At 38.9% G+C, this 13692-nt stretch overlaps 1 protein-coding gene across 2 annotated transcripts in view; it reads left to right on the top strand.

Annotated features, from left to right (window-relative positions):
- The window catches only part of COL21A1 (collagen, type XXI, alpha 1), a 167346-nt gene that overhangs the window by 81768 nt on the left and 71886 nt on the right, over nucleotides 1-13692 (top strand). For both annotated transcript variants that reach the window (XM_014537294.1, XM_014537293.1), the window contains exon 10: nucleotides 4036-4098. In XM_014537294.1, coding sequence (XP_014392780.1) covers nucleotides 4036-4098 — 63 coding nt within the window. The remainder of the gene's footprint in view (nucleotides 1-4035; nucleotides 4099-13692) is intronic.

Below are 13692 nucleotides of genomic sequence, written 5' to 3'. Positions count from 1 at the left end.
TGATCTAACCTTAAATGTTAGATGTATTAGTTCAGAAGTGAAAAGAAAGTTTTTTTTTTGCATTTTTTTTAGAAAGGAACAATTTCTTAATAAATTCTTTGCTCTGAAATGCCACTCTCTCTCTCCAGCTGTATTCCTTCTGATGCCCTTTGTTTCACCCTCATAATTCTACATCAAAGAGATTCATTTGGACTTTCAAAGTATCCTCTGTCTGAATACAAAAAGGCTTCGGAAAATTTCAGGGGCCACTAGGCATTTACATTTTTATGTTAATTTCCCCAGGCTCAGTAGATTCCTCCTTGCCTAAGAGAGTGGGTGTTTGAGTTTTGAGGGAGGGAAGAGGCTGGTTTTGGAGAATGGAATAGGTCTTAGGTCCGATACTCCTGTGGAGACCAAGACTAGAATGAAGGCGCAAAGAGTTTGAGAAAAGGGCTTGAAAACATGGGATTTGGTCCTACACGAAGAGCTCCGACGACATTTGTTTTAGATGAGTAACTTAAAATATTAGCTTGCTTTTGCAAGCACAGCTATTTTTCATTTTAATTATTCATAATTACACTGCTTGAGAGGCCTCGTTCAGAGATGGTTTAGCTCAATCCATGACATTTCCACTCCTGTCGACAACTCAAAAATCCTGTGGCACAAATTCAATTCAACATAAGTAAGTTTTGCTTTTCAGTAGGATACATATTTTTAAAAATTCAAAGAATGCAAATGTTTCAACTAAATTAGGAGAAAGTGATTGAGAATTTACTCACAATTGTAGGATAAGTCATATGTCTAATTTAATGCATTTGGAAATCTTTTTCCATGTTCAATTTGCTAGCAGTCCCCAGGTCTGGTTCTGATTAGTTTTTGAATTTTAATGTAGTCAGGGTGAGGAGTGTGTAGACACAGGGACTCTGGAGCAGAATTGGATGATTTCAAATTCCATCCCCACTACTTCTCTGTGACCTTGAGTGAGTTACCTAACCTTCTCAGGCCTCAGTTTTCCTGCATATAAAATGGGAATAATAAGATTACTTGCTTTGTGGTATTCTTATGAGAAGTCATTTAATGTATGTAAATTTTTAAAAGCAGTCCCTAGCATACAGTCAACAACCAATAAAGATTGGGTGTCAGCTTTTATTACAGTAATAAAATGGAATTTTTATTCTAGTTGGCCTTCTCTCCAAAATTAGTTAGGATTTTATTTTATTCTTTCAATTTTATGGAAACAACACCAAACCTACCTGAGATTTTGCAAATAAATCAGTAGGGTAGTGGTCAAAATAACGATTAAAATCTATCAGTAATAATAAAACCTGCAAAAGAGATTACTTTTCGTTTGTGGAGCTATTGACCAGTGTTATGGTCCTTATGAAGTCACATTGGATTTATCTTGTGGGTGATTTTTTTCCCCTTGGAAACTTGGTTTTGATTCATTTAAAATGTTATTGTTAAGTGTGTTTTGTACTTCTGTGTAGCATAGAAACAAATTCTGTTTCTTTTTGTGCCAAAGTTTTATTTCAGGCTCATCATAGTAGAGGTTAAACCTTCTCAGAGACTTTCTATGTCCTAGATTTTGTGGATAATTAATATTCTGCCAGTAAAGAGGTCGTTAACAGGAGATTTGATTTGAAATAAATCAATCAGCAAATAGTTATTGAATCTCTACTTGATATACAGCATTGAAAAAAAAAAGCAGAAAATATGGACCATGTTTCAAGGAATATAAATCCAAATGATAAGTGAAGAAGACTAATCAAGAAAAAATTGAGAAAACTCCAGTTATGAAGAAGTGATCAGTGAGACAGGGGCTGCTATAGCATTTCAATAGAAAAAGACATCAGGAGGAAATGGAGTTACCAGGAAGGTGCAGTGACAGCACATTTTGGCATAATGACTCTTACATAGAAAGGGAAGAAAATCTTCTTCCCGGGAGAAAAGAACAATGGAATTTATTGAAAGGCAGTGAGTCCAACATGAACATGGATAGAGAAGGATGGCAGGGAGGCTAGAGATTAATGGGGATCCCCTGAAAATAAGGAGAGAAACCTAGCACTCTAGAGAGACAGAATGTTGCTTCTTAGTTAACACTGGAATCCTTGGCTCCGAATTTCAAATTATGCCTTCTTAGCAAGACATTAAATGTTTCAGCATTATTTTTCTCTCTAGATTTACAGTGATTCTCTCTTTTAAAAAATGACATTTTCCTTTTTTCAACCTTTTCTTGTGCTGAGCCTCTTGGGCGACTCCTAAGTGAAGAGCCCATCCCTTCTTCATTGGCTCCTTTATTGAGTTCACATAGTTCTTTCCATTTTTCCTGTTTAGTTTCAGGAACAAATCTCCCTAGCCAGTAGCCTGAAGTAGTATTTCCAACCAGCAAAGCTGGCTCTGTGGAAGTAACCTTAGTTAATATATAATCACTGGGGTTCTGTGTGAATGATTTCTTGCTGAAAATAGTGAAGAATTATTGAGTTGAAAATCAGTTGTCTCTGTGCAGGAATTTATTGGTACTGATGGCCAAGACTTTGTGTTTTTTTGGCAAGATGTCCCGTGTGGACCTCATGAACTAATAGATGAATATGATATTACTAGAGGCCTGGTGCACAAATTTGTGCATGGGTAGGGTCCCTAGGCCTGGCCAGTGATCACTGATGGGGGCCAGCTGGGGCCTTCCTTTGTTCCGTGCAGCCTCCTGGTGTCAGCGCACGTCATAGTGAAGTTTGGCCTGCCTCAGGAGGTTGGCTGTGGGAGCGCACTGACCACCAGGGGGCAGCTCCTGCATTGAACGTCTGCCCCCTGGTGGTCAGTGTGCATAATAGCAACCAGCTGACCGGTAATTCGGTTGTTGGTCATTCAGTCGCTTAGGCTTATATATATATACTAGAGGCCTGATGCACGAAAATTCCTGCAAGAGTAGGCCTTCCTTCCCCGGGCTGCCAGCTCTGGCTTCCCTCCGGCACCTGGGACCTGGGCTGCCTTACCAGCTTCTCTCAGACCGCCCACAGGCACACGGGACCTGGGCTGGCTTCCCTTGGGCCGCCCGCAGGCACTCAGGACCCCGGCTGGCCCAGCTTCATCAGGAAGGATGTCCGGAATGACGTCTGGAAGATGCCCGGTCTAATTAGCATATTACCCTTTTATTATTATAGATAGATTTGTGAAGTATTTCTTAGAGTTAAATTATAAAACGACCTCACCTCAAAAAAAAATGTTGCTTTTCTTGTTTTGTTTTAAGGGTGGTGATCCTCTTAATGGTCAGTATTGGCCATTGCACAACAGTCTAGAGTTCCATAGAATGTGCCTGGGCTCATTGCCATGTTGTACAGAATAATGTTCTTTGAAGATCTCTGGTTTGTGAGAGCAAAGGTCATGTCTTCATTTCTTAGGTATTACATGTACTAAAAGACTAAGGGGTTGTTTGGCTTGGGCCTCACTCTCATAAAAGTATTCAAGTTTTAGAAATTTAGCATGTTCAATGACATTCTAAATATAGGCAAAGAGGCACATTGACTGGATTTAAAGAAATGACTGTTGTGCAGCTTTAAATGTGAGTCCCATGTGTAAGATCACATGGCTTTTAACTGTTTTTTCTTAATAATTATGAATTGACTTATTATATCATAGGTCAGTGATATCTGTAGTATAACATGTAGAATAGAATTAAGTCTGTAGACAATGAGTGAAATATTGCTCTCATTGAAACTGTATTTGCTATGATAACTTAATCATTTTTTTAGAATTCTAAAAGTGTACCCTGTTTTAAATATTAACATTTTACATCAGGGAAATGTACTTTACCTATTATACCTGGTAGTCGCACACAAATATATCACTGTAAGTTTTACATACTAAAAAGCCTTTATTCGTTAAGCTAGGCATTTAGAATATGGTATCATTTTTTCTAATCCCCATTTTAGGAATTCTGTTTGTTTGTTTTTAACATAACAAATAGCTGCCTTTAATGGAATTGGCTCTGAACCTTGATGGGCTCTGACTGCACCAATATAGTTGGTTGTTTTGTATTGAGAAGTTTTTCTTCCTCTCTAGGGTGACCCTGGACAGCCTGGGAACCCTGGCTACCCTGGACAGCCTGGTCAAGATGGTAAGCCTGTGAGTACTGAAAGCTTAGTCATCTCCAGTCCTGGGATTATAGTGTCAAAGATAAAATTTCACCTGGCAAAGTTAAACAGGCAAGGGAGACTCTATCTAAGACTATTGGAATAGGGGAGAGAGATTGAACTCCACTTAGCTCAAACAAAAGGAGGGTGGATTTTTGAGTGCTGGGGTGAGCTAGTGGAAAAGTACTGGAGGACTTTGGGGGGCGGGAGGGGAAGTTGAGCAGTGGGATGGAGCAACTTGAGTTATCCTGAGTTTGGCAGACATTTTCCTCAGAAGGTAAGTAAGCCATCTGCCATCTGTGTTAGCTAAGTGGCATCCATGGAAGTTAGGGTACTGCCCTCCCACAGAGACTGATAGATGCAGACACTTATCTTTTTTGAAGACTACATTGCAAAGGGCTGGTCCTTGAGAAGGATCTTCCTTACTAGTTGTAAAGTTAGTTAAGAAGGTTTTTAAAGAGATTTACAACTCAAAGGGGCAGGTAAAGAATTTACAATTACGAATTTTCCAAAGTAAATCTTCTCAGGAAAGGCAGGCCTAGGGTCAAGAAGAAGCCAGTCTGAAGTTTAGTCAAGCTGAGGGGAGCATCCAGGCTGGCTTGGTCAATAGAATTAGCATTCTAGTGATTTTTTAAGGTATTCTACTTCAAAGTTGCATACATCTCTGCACCATTTAAAAACTTGTTCAGTGAATTCTTAGTATCAATATTTAGTTATTTTCAGAAATCCTTTTATATTTTCCCTTCACATCTATGGAAATTCCCAAGGGTTGACCTAAATAGAGATAAATTGTGTCAAGCTCAGAATTGTCAAAAAGACATGTTTATTTGGGAATAGTAGAGGAATTGTAATTCAGGACACACAAACTGTACCAAGTCTCTTGAGGGTTTGATATTTGTGGAGAAGGAATGTAAAGAGGGAAGAGTTCAGTTAAAATCATGAACAAATGGAGATTAGTGTTGAAAATTCCTCAAGCAGGCAAAAACCAGTCTTCATACAAGCAAAGCTCAATCCAGACAGTTTTTGTTCATGCCTCTGGGAACCATGAGCAAAACTTTCCAAGGTTGATATGAGGCAACCCCTGATCAAGTTTTTATCATTTAAGAAAGTTCTAACATTCTCAGTTTTCTGTAAATCAGGCCTTTATGGGAAATCAGTTTCTCATTCCTTTAAGTTTTATTTTTCTGCACATGCATGAGATTTTCCATTTTATATCTTCCAGTTTCATTTTAGATTGAAATTCTCTCATACAAATTAAAACTCTTTCCTTTAAATCCTTATTGTTGAAATGATTACATATGTCCTATTTCTTCCCCCATTGACCCCTTCTAGCCTTCCCTGCCCCGTGCCCCAGGCCTTCACCACCCAATTATCTGTGTCCATGGGTTATGAATATGTGCATACAAGGTCTTTGGTTGATCTATTTCCACCCACCCTCCCCCCACCTTCCCTTTGAGATTCAATAATCTGGTCCATGCTTCTGTCTCTGGATCTATTTTGTTCATCAGTTTATTTTATTCATTAAAATTCTTTTTAAGGTTATATTATTTTCCTAAGAATGAATGCACTTCTGTACACTTATAATTTGCCAAAAAAAATAATATCCTCTAAGGTTCAAGAGAACTTAAGGGGCATTCATGAGTTAAAGAAACATAAAGCAGGTCCACTTTAGAGCATTTTTGGCAAATGTTTACAGGTAAGTTACTATCAGAATGTTTATACCAGTAAATAAACATAAGGGATTAGCTTTTGGATGTTAAATAGTTGCCACCAAAAAAGTATCTCCTAAGAGTTTTTTTTATCATGAGACATTAACTGTTGCCATGAAGAATGGGAAAATTTCTATTATGAGCCAATAATGTTTGAGCAGTTAAAGCACTGTAGGCTTAATGTTAAACATCAGTACCCCATTGGGATGAAAGAGGATCTTGTCATGTCTCTGGGAGGTGCTGACAAATTTAATACAAAAAAAATACAGCCAATTTTTGAAGAGTAATGATGTTCTGGGGCTATTGACACCAGTGTTGCATGGGACAGGGGTTGATTATGCAGGTGAGTCTCTAGAGAGAGAGATGGTCAAAGAAGGGATTCTGAAGAGGTAACAAAATGGTAGCCAACTGGAGCTGCAGGGAGCTGAGGAGCTGGGTGATTAAGGCTGAGGAGCTGGGTGATTGGGGCTGAGAAGCTGGGTGATTGGGGCTGAGGAGCTGGGTGATTGGGGCTGAGAAGCTGGGTGATTGGGGCTGAGGAGCTGGGTGATTGGGGCTGAGGAGCTGGGTAATGGGGCAGTGAGGCTCAACTAACCCACTGGGGTTCATTCTAAATATGCTGGTGGCAATCTCTTTGGGGATTTTGAGAAGGAAAGTGACTTGATCTGACTTTTTAGAAAGAGCAATGTACAGGATGGCACAAAAGTAGGTTTACAGTTGTGAGTATGTGAAACAGTTTATTCTTGTATTATTAGTTATTCATTATTGAATTATATACCATATGAACAATTGTAAACCTACTTTTGCCACACCCTGTTAATATGGGGCAAGAGTGGAAGCAGGAGACCAGATAGGAGGTTATTTCAGTATCCTGAGACGTAAGAGTGGCTTGGACTAGAGTGATGTGGTGGCGGGGAAGAGAAGTGGTCAGATTCTAGATTGTTTTTTCATGTAAAACTGATGATTATTTCTGTTAAATTACATGCAAAGCATGAGAAAAAGAGTCAAGGAAGACTTAGCGGACTAGAGCTTGAGCAACTGGGTGAATTATGGTGCCATTTACTGAGCTGAGCAATACTTGGGAGATGTAAGTTTTGCAGAGGAAATAGAAATTGCATTTTTGGACATGCTGAAGTTGTCTCCTAGGATATTAGATATAGGAATCTTGATTTCATGGGTATGTTTGAGAATGAAAATACACAGTTGGGAAACTTTAGCATGTGGATATATCTAAAGCCACCAGAGTGGATGAGATTATTTAGGGAATAAGTACAAAAAACTGGAGAAGAGAAGGTGGCAGTGGACTGAGCTTAGGGCTCTCTTACAGAGAAAAAAAGGAGAGGATACAGCCAAGGGAATTGGGAAAGAATGACCAGTGAAGTAGGAGGAATACCAGGAGAGTGTGACAATCCAGGAGCCAAGTTTCAAGAAGCGGGTGATCAGTTGTGTCATTGTTATCAAGAGATTGAGAAAAATGAGTTCTATGCCCAGATGGATTTGCTGTGTGGAGGTAATTAAGGACCTTGATAAATGGAGTTTCAGGGAGGAGGAGTACAAAAGCTAGATTGAAGTGGGTTCAAGAGAGAATAGGAAATAAAATGGTGACAGTGACTATAGATGCTTCTTCTGAAGGCTATAACGAGGAAGAGAGAAATGGAGTAATAGCATGGGGAGTCTGTGGGATAAAAGGAAGGTTTGTGTGGTTTTCTTTTTAATCCTCCTCACTCAAGGATATTTTTCATTGATTTTTAGAAAAAGTAGAAGGGAGGGATGAGGAGGGCGAGGAAGAGGGGGAGAGAGAGAGAGAGAGAGAGAGAGAGAGAGAGAGAGAGAGAGAGGTGAGAGAGACACATTGATTGCCTCCCACACATGGCCCCACCCCCGCTGGCGTTCCAGCCTGCAACCAAGGTATGTACCCTTGACTGGGACTTGAACCCAAAACCCTTTGGTCTGTGGGCTGATGCTCTAACCACTAAGCAACCAGCTAGGGCCAAAGTAAGGTTTTTAAAAAGATGGGAGATATTATAGCATGTTTCATGATGAAAAAAAATGAAGCAGAAGGAAAAAAAAATGATGATTTGGGATATTTGAGATCTTTGCAGAAAGAAAATTCTTTTGATAGGTTGGAAAGCATTGGTTCCAGTTCATCCTGGATAAAAACATGAGTAGTTAAACCTTCATATTGGCTAGAGAACCAAGCCAATAAGTACAGAAATAGTGAGGTGGTGTAGTTCAGAAAATAGGGTGACATTTATCAGACTGCTTCTATTTTGATAGAATGAAATGAGTAGATTCCAAACCCAACATGTCGCTTTTACCTTTATCCTTAACTCCTCTCATCTCCAGCATTAGCCTTGCCGTGTCTTTTACAATTCATCCCTTTCTCACTTTAACTTAGAGTCACGTGAATTTGTTGCATTCCCTCACTGCACCTCCTAATGCCCCCAAAGATACTGCCTGAGGTCCTGTGTAGGTTCTGATCTGATCACAATGGATGAGATGAGTTTTATAAATATGAGCCTTCCTTTGCCTAGTGACCCCTTCCCTGGGATGTACACTTTCTGTTCCTGGATGCTGCATGCTGTGCCAACTACAAAGCAGATACACTTCACAGGCTGAGGTGTCATCTGCTGGCATCTCTCAACAACCCAACACTGCTAACTTATTTAGGCTTTTGTATTTCTCAGTGGTGAAAAGTCCTGGGCAGGATTTGGAAATGAGTGTTGAGCAGGCCTTTCACAGGCTATTAGTTCTAGTTTGCTTCATTTATTTTTTTCTTTATCAATATCTTGCCATGAATGAAAGTGCTGGAAATTTGTTGCAATTAGCCTGATACAATAATCATGGATATTGCTGAGTCTTATTTAAGCTATCATAGACATATTGTCTCATTACCTTCAGTACATGTACATGTTTTCATGTATGTGTATGTGATTTTATGTATAGACCAAAGGCCTGATGCATGAAATTCATGCAAGAGTAGGCCTTCCTTCCCCCAGCTGCCAGCACCGGCTTCCCTCTGGCACCCGGGACCCAGGCTTCCCTCCAGCCCTGGCTTCGTCTGAAAGGATGTCTGGAATGACATCCAGTCTAATTAGCATATTACATTTTATTATTATAGATATAGATGTAGCTATGTAGTATTTGGTATTAGATGTTAGGAAATATTAGACGTTAGATGTGGTTAGATGATATCTGATGCTAAAGAAAGAACTAACCAACGGTGGTAGACAGAATAATGGTAACAGTCTGATCTTAAAGACCTGCTAATATGGTACCATGCATGGCAAAAGGGACTTTGCCTGCATGATTAAATTAAGCATCTAAAGATGCAGAAATTATCCTGGTTTATCTGAGTCGCCAAGTGTAATCACAAGGTCCCTTATAAGTGGGAGGCAGGGGTATCAGAATCAGATAAGGAAAAGCGCTGATGGAAGCAGAGATCCAAGTGAGGCAGCTCTGGAAATTGAAAAAGGGAAGGAACAGGTTCTCCCCTAGAACCTCTGGAAGGAATGCAGCCCCTGACACTATGAGTTTAGCTTCCTAAGAACCGTTTTTGGACCTCTGATCTGCAGAACTGGAAGTCTGCATTGTTTTAAGCCACTGTGTTGGGGGTAATTTGGTATAACAGCAAGAGAAAACGGATACACTAACCCAAATTCTGTTTACCCAGAGGCATGACTTTTGTCTTAAATATCCCCTGTCCCTCAGTTTCTTTCTCTCTGCAGGAGATAGGAGATTGGGTGGCCAGGCAGGAAGAGAAAGTGAGCCTGGGAGCCAGAACAGCTGAGGGTCATTAGCGTGTGTCCAGGGCCAGCGCAGCGGGAGTGGGAAGGTGTGGGTGGAGCCTCTGGCTGGCGATGGAAGCCATCTGGACCAAGGAAACTTGGATGGAACAATTCGAAGGGAATTCTGCTTTGTTTGGATTTAGTTCTGTGCAACCCCCCTCAATAAGCAATTTGACTCTCTTTCTCATTATAACCAGGCCAAGTCAACCAAAGCTTTAAATAGTAAATTATTCCACTCTGGAGAAATACTAATTTTCATAAGGAAAATGCCTTCCACAAAAATTAAAGAGCTATTTTCAAATCCTTCCACTCATTTCTCATTTCTCTATTAGTTAAATAACTTATATCAGCACAGTGCCTGAACAGATTTTACTCTTTTATCATTATAAAAAGGGAGGCAAGAAAATATTTATCTGTCCTGCTAGGTAATCAGAGTAGAACAACTATTAAAGACACAACACTGGCCCTAGCCAGTTTTGCTCAGTGGATAGAGTAGCAGCCTGCAGACCAAAGGGTCCCGGGTTTGATTCCGGTCAAGGACACGTACCTTGGTTGTAGGCTCCTCCCCAGCCTGGGCCCTGGTCGTGGCAGTGCAGGAGACAAACAATCCATGTGTTTCTCTCTCATCGATGTTTCTCTCTGTCTTTCCCTCTCTCTTCCACTCTCTCTAAAAGATCAATGTAAAAATATCCTCGGGTGAGGATTAAAAAAAAAAGACACAACACTGATTTTTTAAAAAGGAGGCCATATGTGGAAACATATAACAGGACTATTTTAGGATTCTGTAGAAGTTTATTTTTACAGTGCTCTCTTCTGTCTGGTTTCCGTCATTATTAACTACTTTTTAGGATGTAAAGTGCTTTACTGAAACCAAAGCTGTAGCTGGCAGGCGGAGAGACCTGTGACTGTTTTGCCCTCTGCTTTGCTTTTAAACATGGCTTTGTTACTAAGGGTCTCCTATTCCTTAATCTGGAAAATGGGAACATGACACAGAGGCGTCCAGGTTCTCTCCATTCTGATTTTCTAAGATTCCATGTGGGCCACCATATTTGCTAAGAAAGGTAAGCTAGACAAAGCTACAGAATTTTGGAGATGATTGTTCTTATCACTGGCCTTAAGAAGTGACTCAGGACCAATAGACTTAAGAGTAGGTCACATTTAGAGATGCAGTGCTCCCCACCCCTTATCCCCGCCTTCCTCAGTGTGCCCCTGAGTGGTCTATGGATTCCAAAGCTGGCCAGCTTACCATGGAGGGTTAAACCTCACAGAAGTGGTAGTCAGCACAGATGGGGAATTTCAGAGTTACATGACTTTATCAAACCGTGAATAAAAAAATAGGGGTAGGAACGGGGCTAGTAGGGGATGAAGCTGTATAAGTAGGAGGAAGAAAGGAGAAGAGATGGAGTTCAGTTCTTTGGGCAATTGTGATGACATTGGCTTTCAGTTGGGGTGAACTCAAGAGCCATTGTAGGGTCCTGAGTCAAGGATCAATGTGATAAAACTTATTTCAAAAGGAATTACTCTGACTTTTGAGTTGAGAATAAATTTTAGGGTGATCAGGGCAAAAGCAACGAGATCAGTCAGGAGGCTCTTGAAATAACCCAGGAGCGAGATGATGGGGGCCAGATGGTAGTAGTGAGGTGAAGAGAACTACTACTCACAGTCTGGGGATATTTTGAATTTAGAGCTGACAGTATTTGCTGATGTATTGGATGTAAATTTTGGAGAAAAGTCAAAGGAAACTCCAATGAGATGTAGAAGGATGGGATAGAGAAAATTGGGCAAGAGAAATCAGGAATTTGGTTTGGATATATTAATTTTTTATGTTAGATGGTCAAGTAGAAATTTTCAGTGGTAGTTGAATATTGAAGTCTGACATTTGATGAAGTGTGAAGTGTTTTTTGTTTTTTAAAAAACCAATTTTTATAGTATTTTATATATCAATTAAGAAGAACTTCTTATGCATGAAGAGAATTCATTCTTTTTATCTATCTATCTAATTATAAACATTCTATTTCTTTGGTTTATAATTTTGTTTTTACTTTTAATAAATGTAATATTTTCCCACAAATATTTTTCTCTTGTAGTTTCTTCCAGTGTTTTTGTTTTAGTGGGCTCAAGATACTTAATATTCATTTTTATTTTTTATGGTTTTTAAGAATATTAAATTCTTGATTTCATTTTTGGGATTTGCTTTGGTGTTTGAGGTGACAGGAAGGTCCAAAAAATTTTGACAAACTTGAAGAATGACTATTTTAGCATAGTAAAATTCAACTGGAGTAAACATATGGCTCTTATTTGTCTGGGAGATGTTATTTAAATTTAACCTTGGTGAAAAGGAAGCAACATATGTGATGGGGATGCCTAAAAGTATGATGTAACTTTTGGCATCATTAGTAAACATATAATGTCTATATTAAGAAAGATGGCAGTCCTGCTTTTGGATTTGGTTCAGGATACTACACTTTAGGGATGTGTAGGGTCTGGATTTCATTCAGAAGAGAATAACTGGGAGACAATAGAACTCAGAAAACAGCTATGGGGGAGGATTTACTGAACTTCAGGTGTAATCCAAACAAGAGATAATGTTTTAAAATACTCAAGAATGATGGTAGAGAATCAGAGGAAAGGGGGCAGGGGAGACTAGTACTGAGGCTTGCAGAATATGCTCGACAGGGGGTGAATAATTAGTAGTAGAACAATAGGACCCATGAGACAAGATTTTTATGCTTTTCTCTTTCCAGGCTCTTAATTGAAAAAGTGCCAATTGTGGACTCCACAGTTTAAGAGCTGTGGGAAGTTTAGGGCTGAGAGCCATGAAGATTAAAGACCTGGGAACTGGAATACATTAGGACAAAAGCCAAAGACATGGCTATTATTTGGCTTGGAAAGGGGAATTACAAGAGGAAGTTTAATTATGAAGTGTATAAAAACATCCTTCTAGAAAGAGCAGTTACTACCTGGACTCTCACTTCACCTCAATTTGGGTTCCTTAGCAAAAGTGTTTATTGTCTCAGTGTCGCCCACTTGTATAAAACACACACACTCACCCCCATGAGAGTCACGCTCATAAACTAAAAGATGGGCCATTTGCCTCGAATGAACTATTCTACACTTGGGCAGTTTATCTTCCTTTTCTGTAATAAAATGTTATTTACTTCTTTCATAAAGCTTTCCTAGACAAAGCTTAGTTGACTAGCGAAGTCATTGTTCTCCAGCACTCCCCTTATATAAATCTCATATATGGATCTTTCCAAATTTATCGCATATGCTTCTTAAATAGATTACTTATATTTTATATGTTATAGTTAGTATAGACAATAATGATGTATCCATAGACATCATATATGTAATAATGTTATTTGTGTATTTAATTAAATTATTCAAGGAATTGTTTGATTCCACATCTGGTATTTATAATTTTAAAGATAAATTCATGTGTATAGTATGTCTTCTTTTGATTGTAATCTCTAGGAATGCAGGGTTGTTTCTATGATTATTTTTAGAGCCCTCAGTATTAGTGACCAGCTAGGCTCAATAAATACAGGAGTGGGCAAAAGTAGCTTTATAGTCATGAGTACATGAAACACAAAATTTATTCTTGCATTATTATTTATCAATTATTGTATTATTTATTTGTATTACCACTGTAAACCTACTTTTGCTCACCATTATTTCTATGTCCGTTTAGCTTTATTTTTTTTATTCTTTCATTCATCTTGTCATATACATAATATTTGTTGAGTATTTCACTGTGTTCCTGGCACTCTTCTAGGCTAAGGAAATGTAGCAGCAAACAAAATAGACAAAACTCCTGCTTTATTGAAGCTCACAGTCCACTGGGGAGAGAAAGATAATCCATTCACAATAATAACTTAAATATAAGTAAATAATATCAGATGATGGTAAGTACTATGGGGAAATTATTGCAGAGCAGCAAGAGAGGAAGTGGGGTTAGTTATTAGTCACCTCCTTTTGAATATAAAGCATAATTATTAGAAATTTAGGTTGAGAAGTAACAATTATGGAAAATGATATCTGTTATATTAAAAAATTGTGTATTTTTCTTTTGAAATAAGCTCAGTATGC

The sequence above is a fragment of the Myotis brandtii genome, unplaced genomic scaffold, assembly GCF_000412655.1.
Source record: "Myotis brandtii unplaced genomic scaffold, ASM41265v1 scaffold176, whole genome shotgun sequence".
NCBI classification, from domain to species: Eukaryota; Metazoa; Chordata; class Mammalia; order Chiroptera; family Vespertilionidae; genus Myotis; species Myotis brandtii.
Note: the sequence above shows the minus strand (reverse complement) of the source record. Positions and strands in the feature narration are given on the sequence as shown.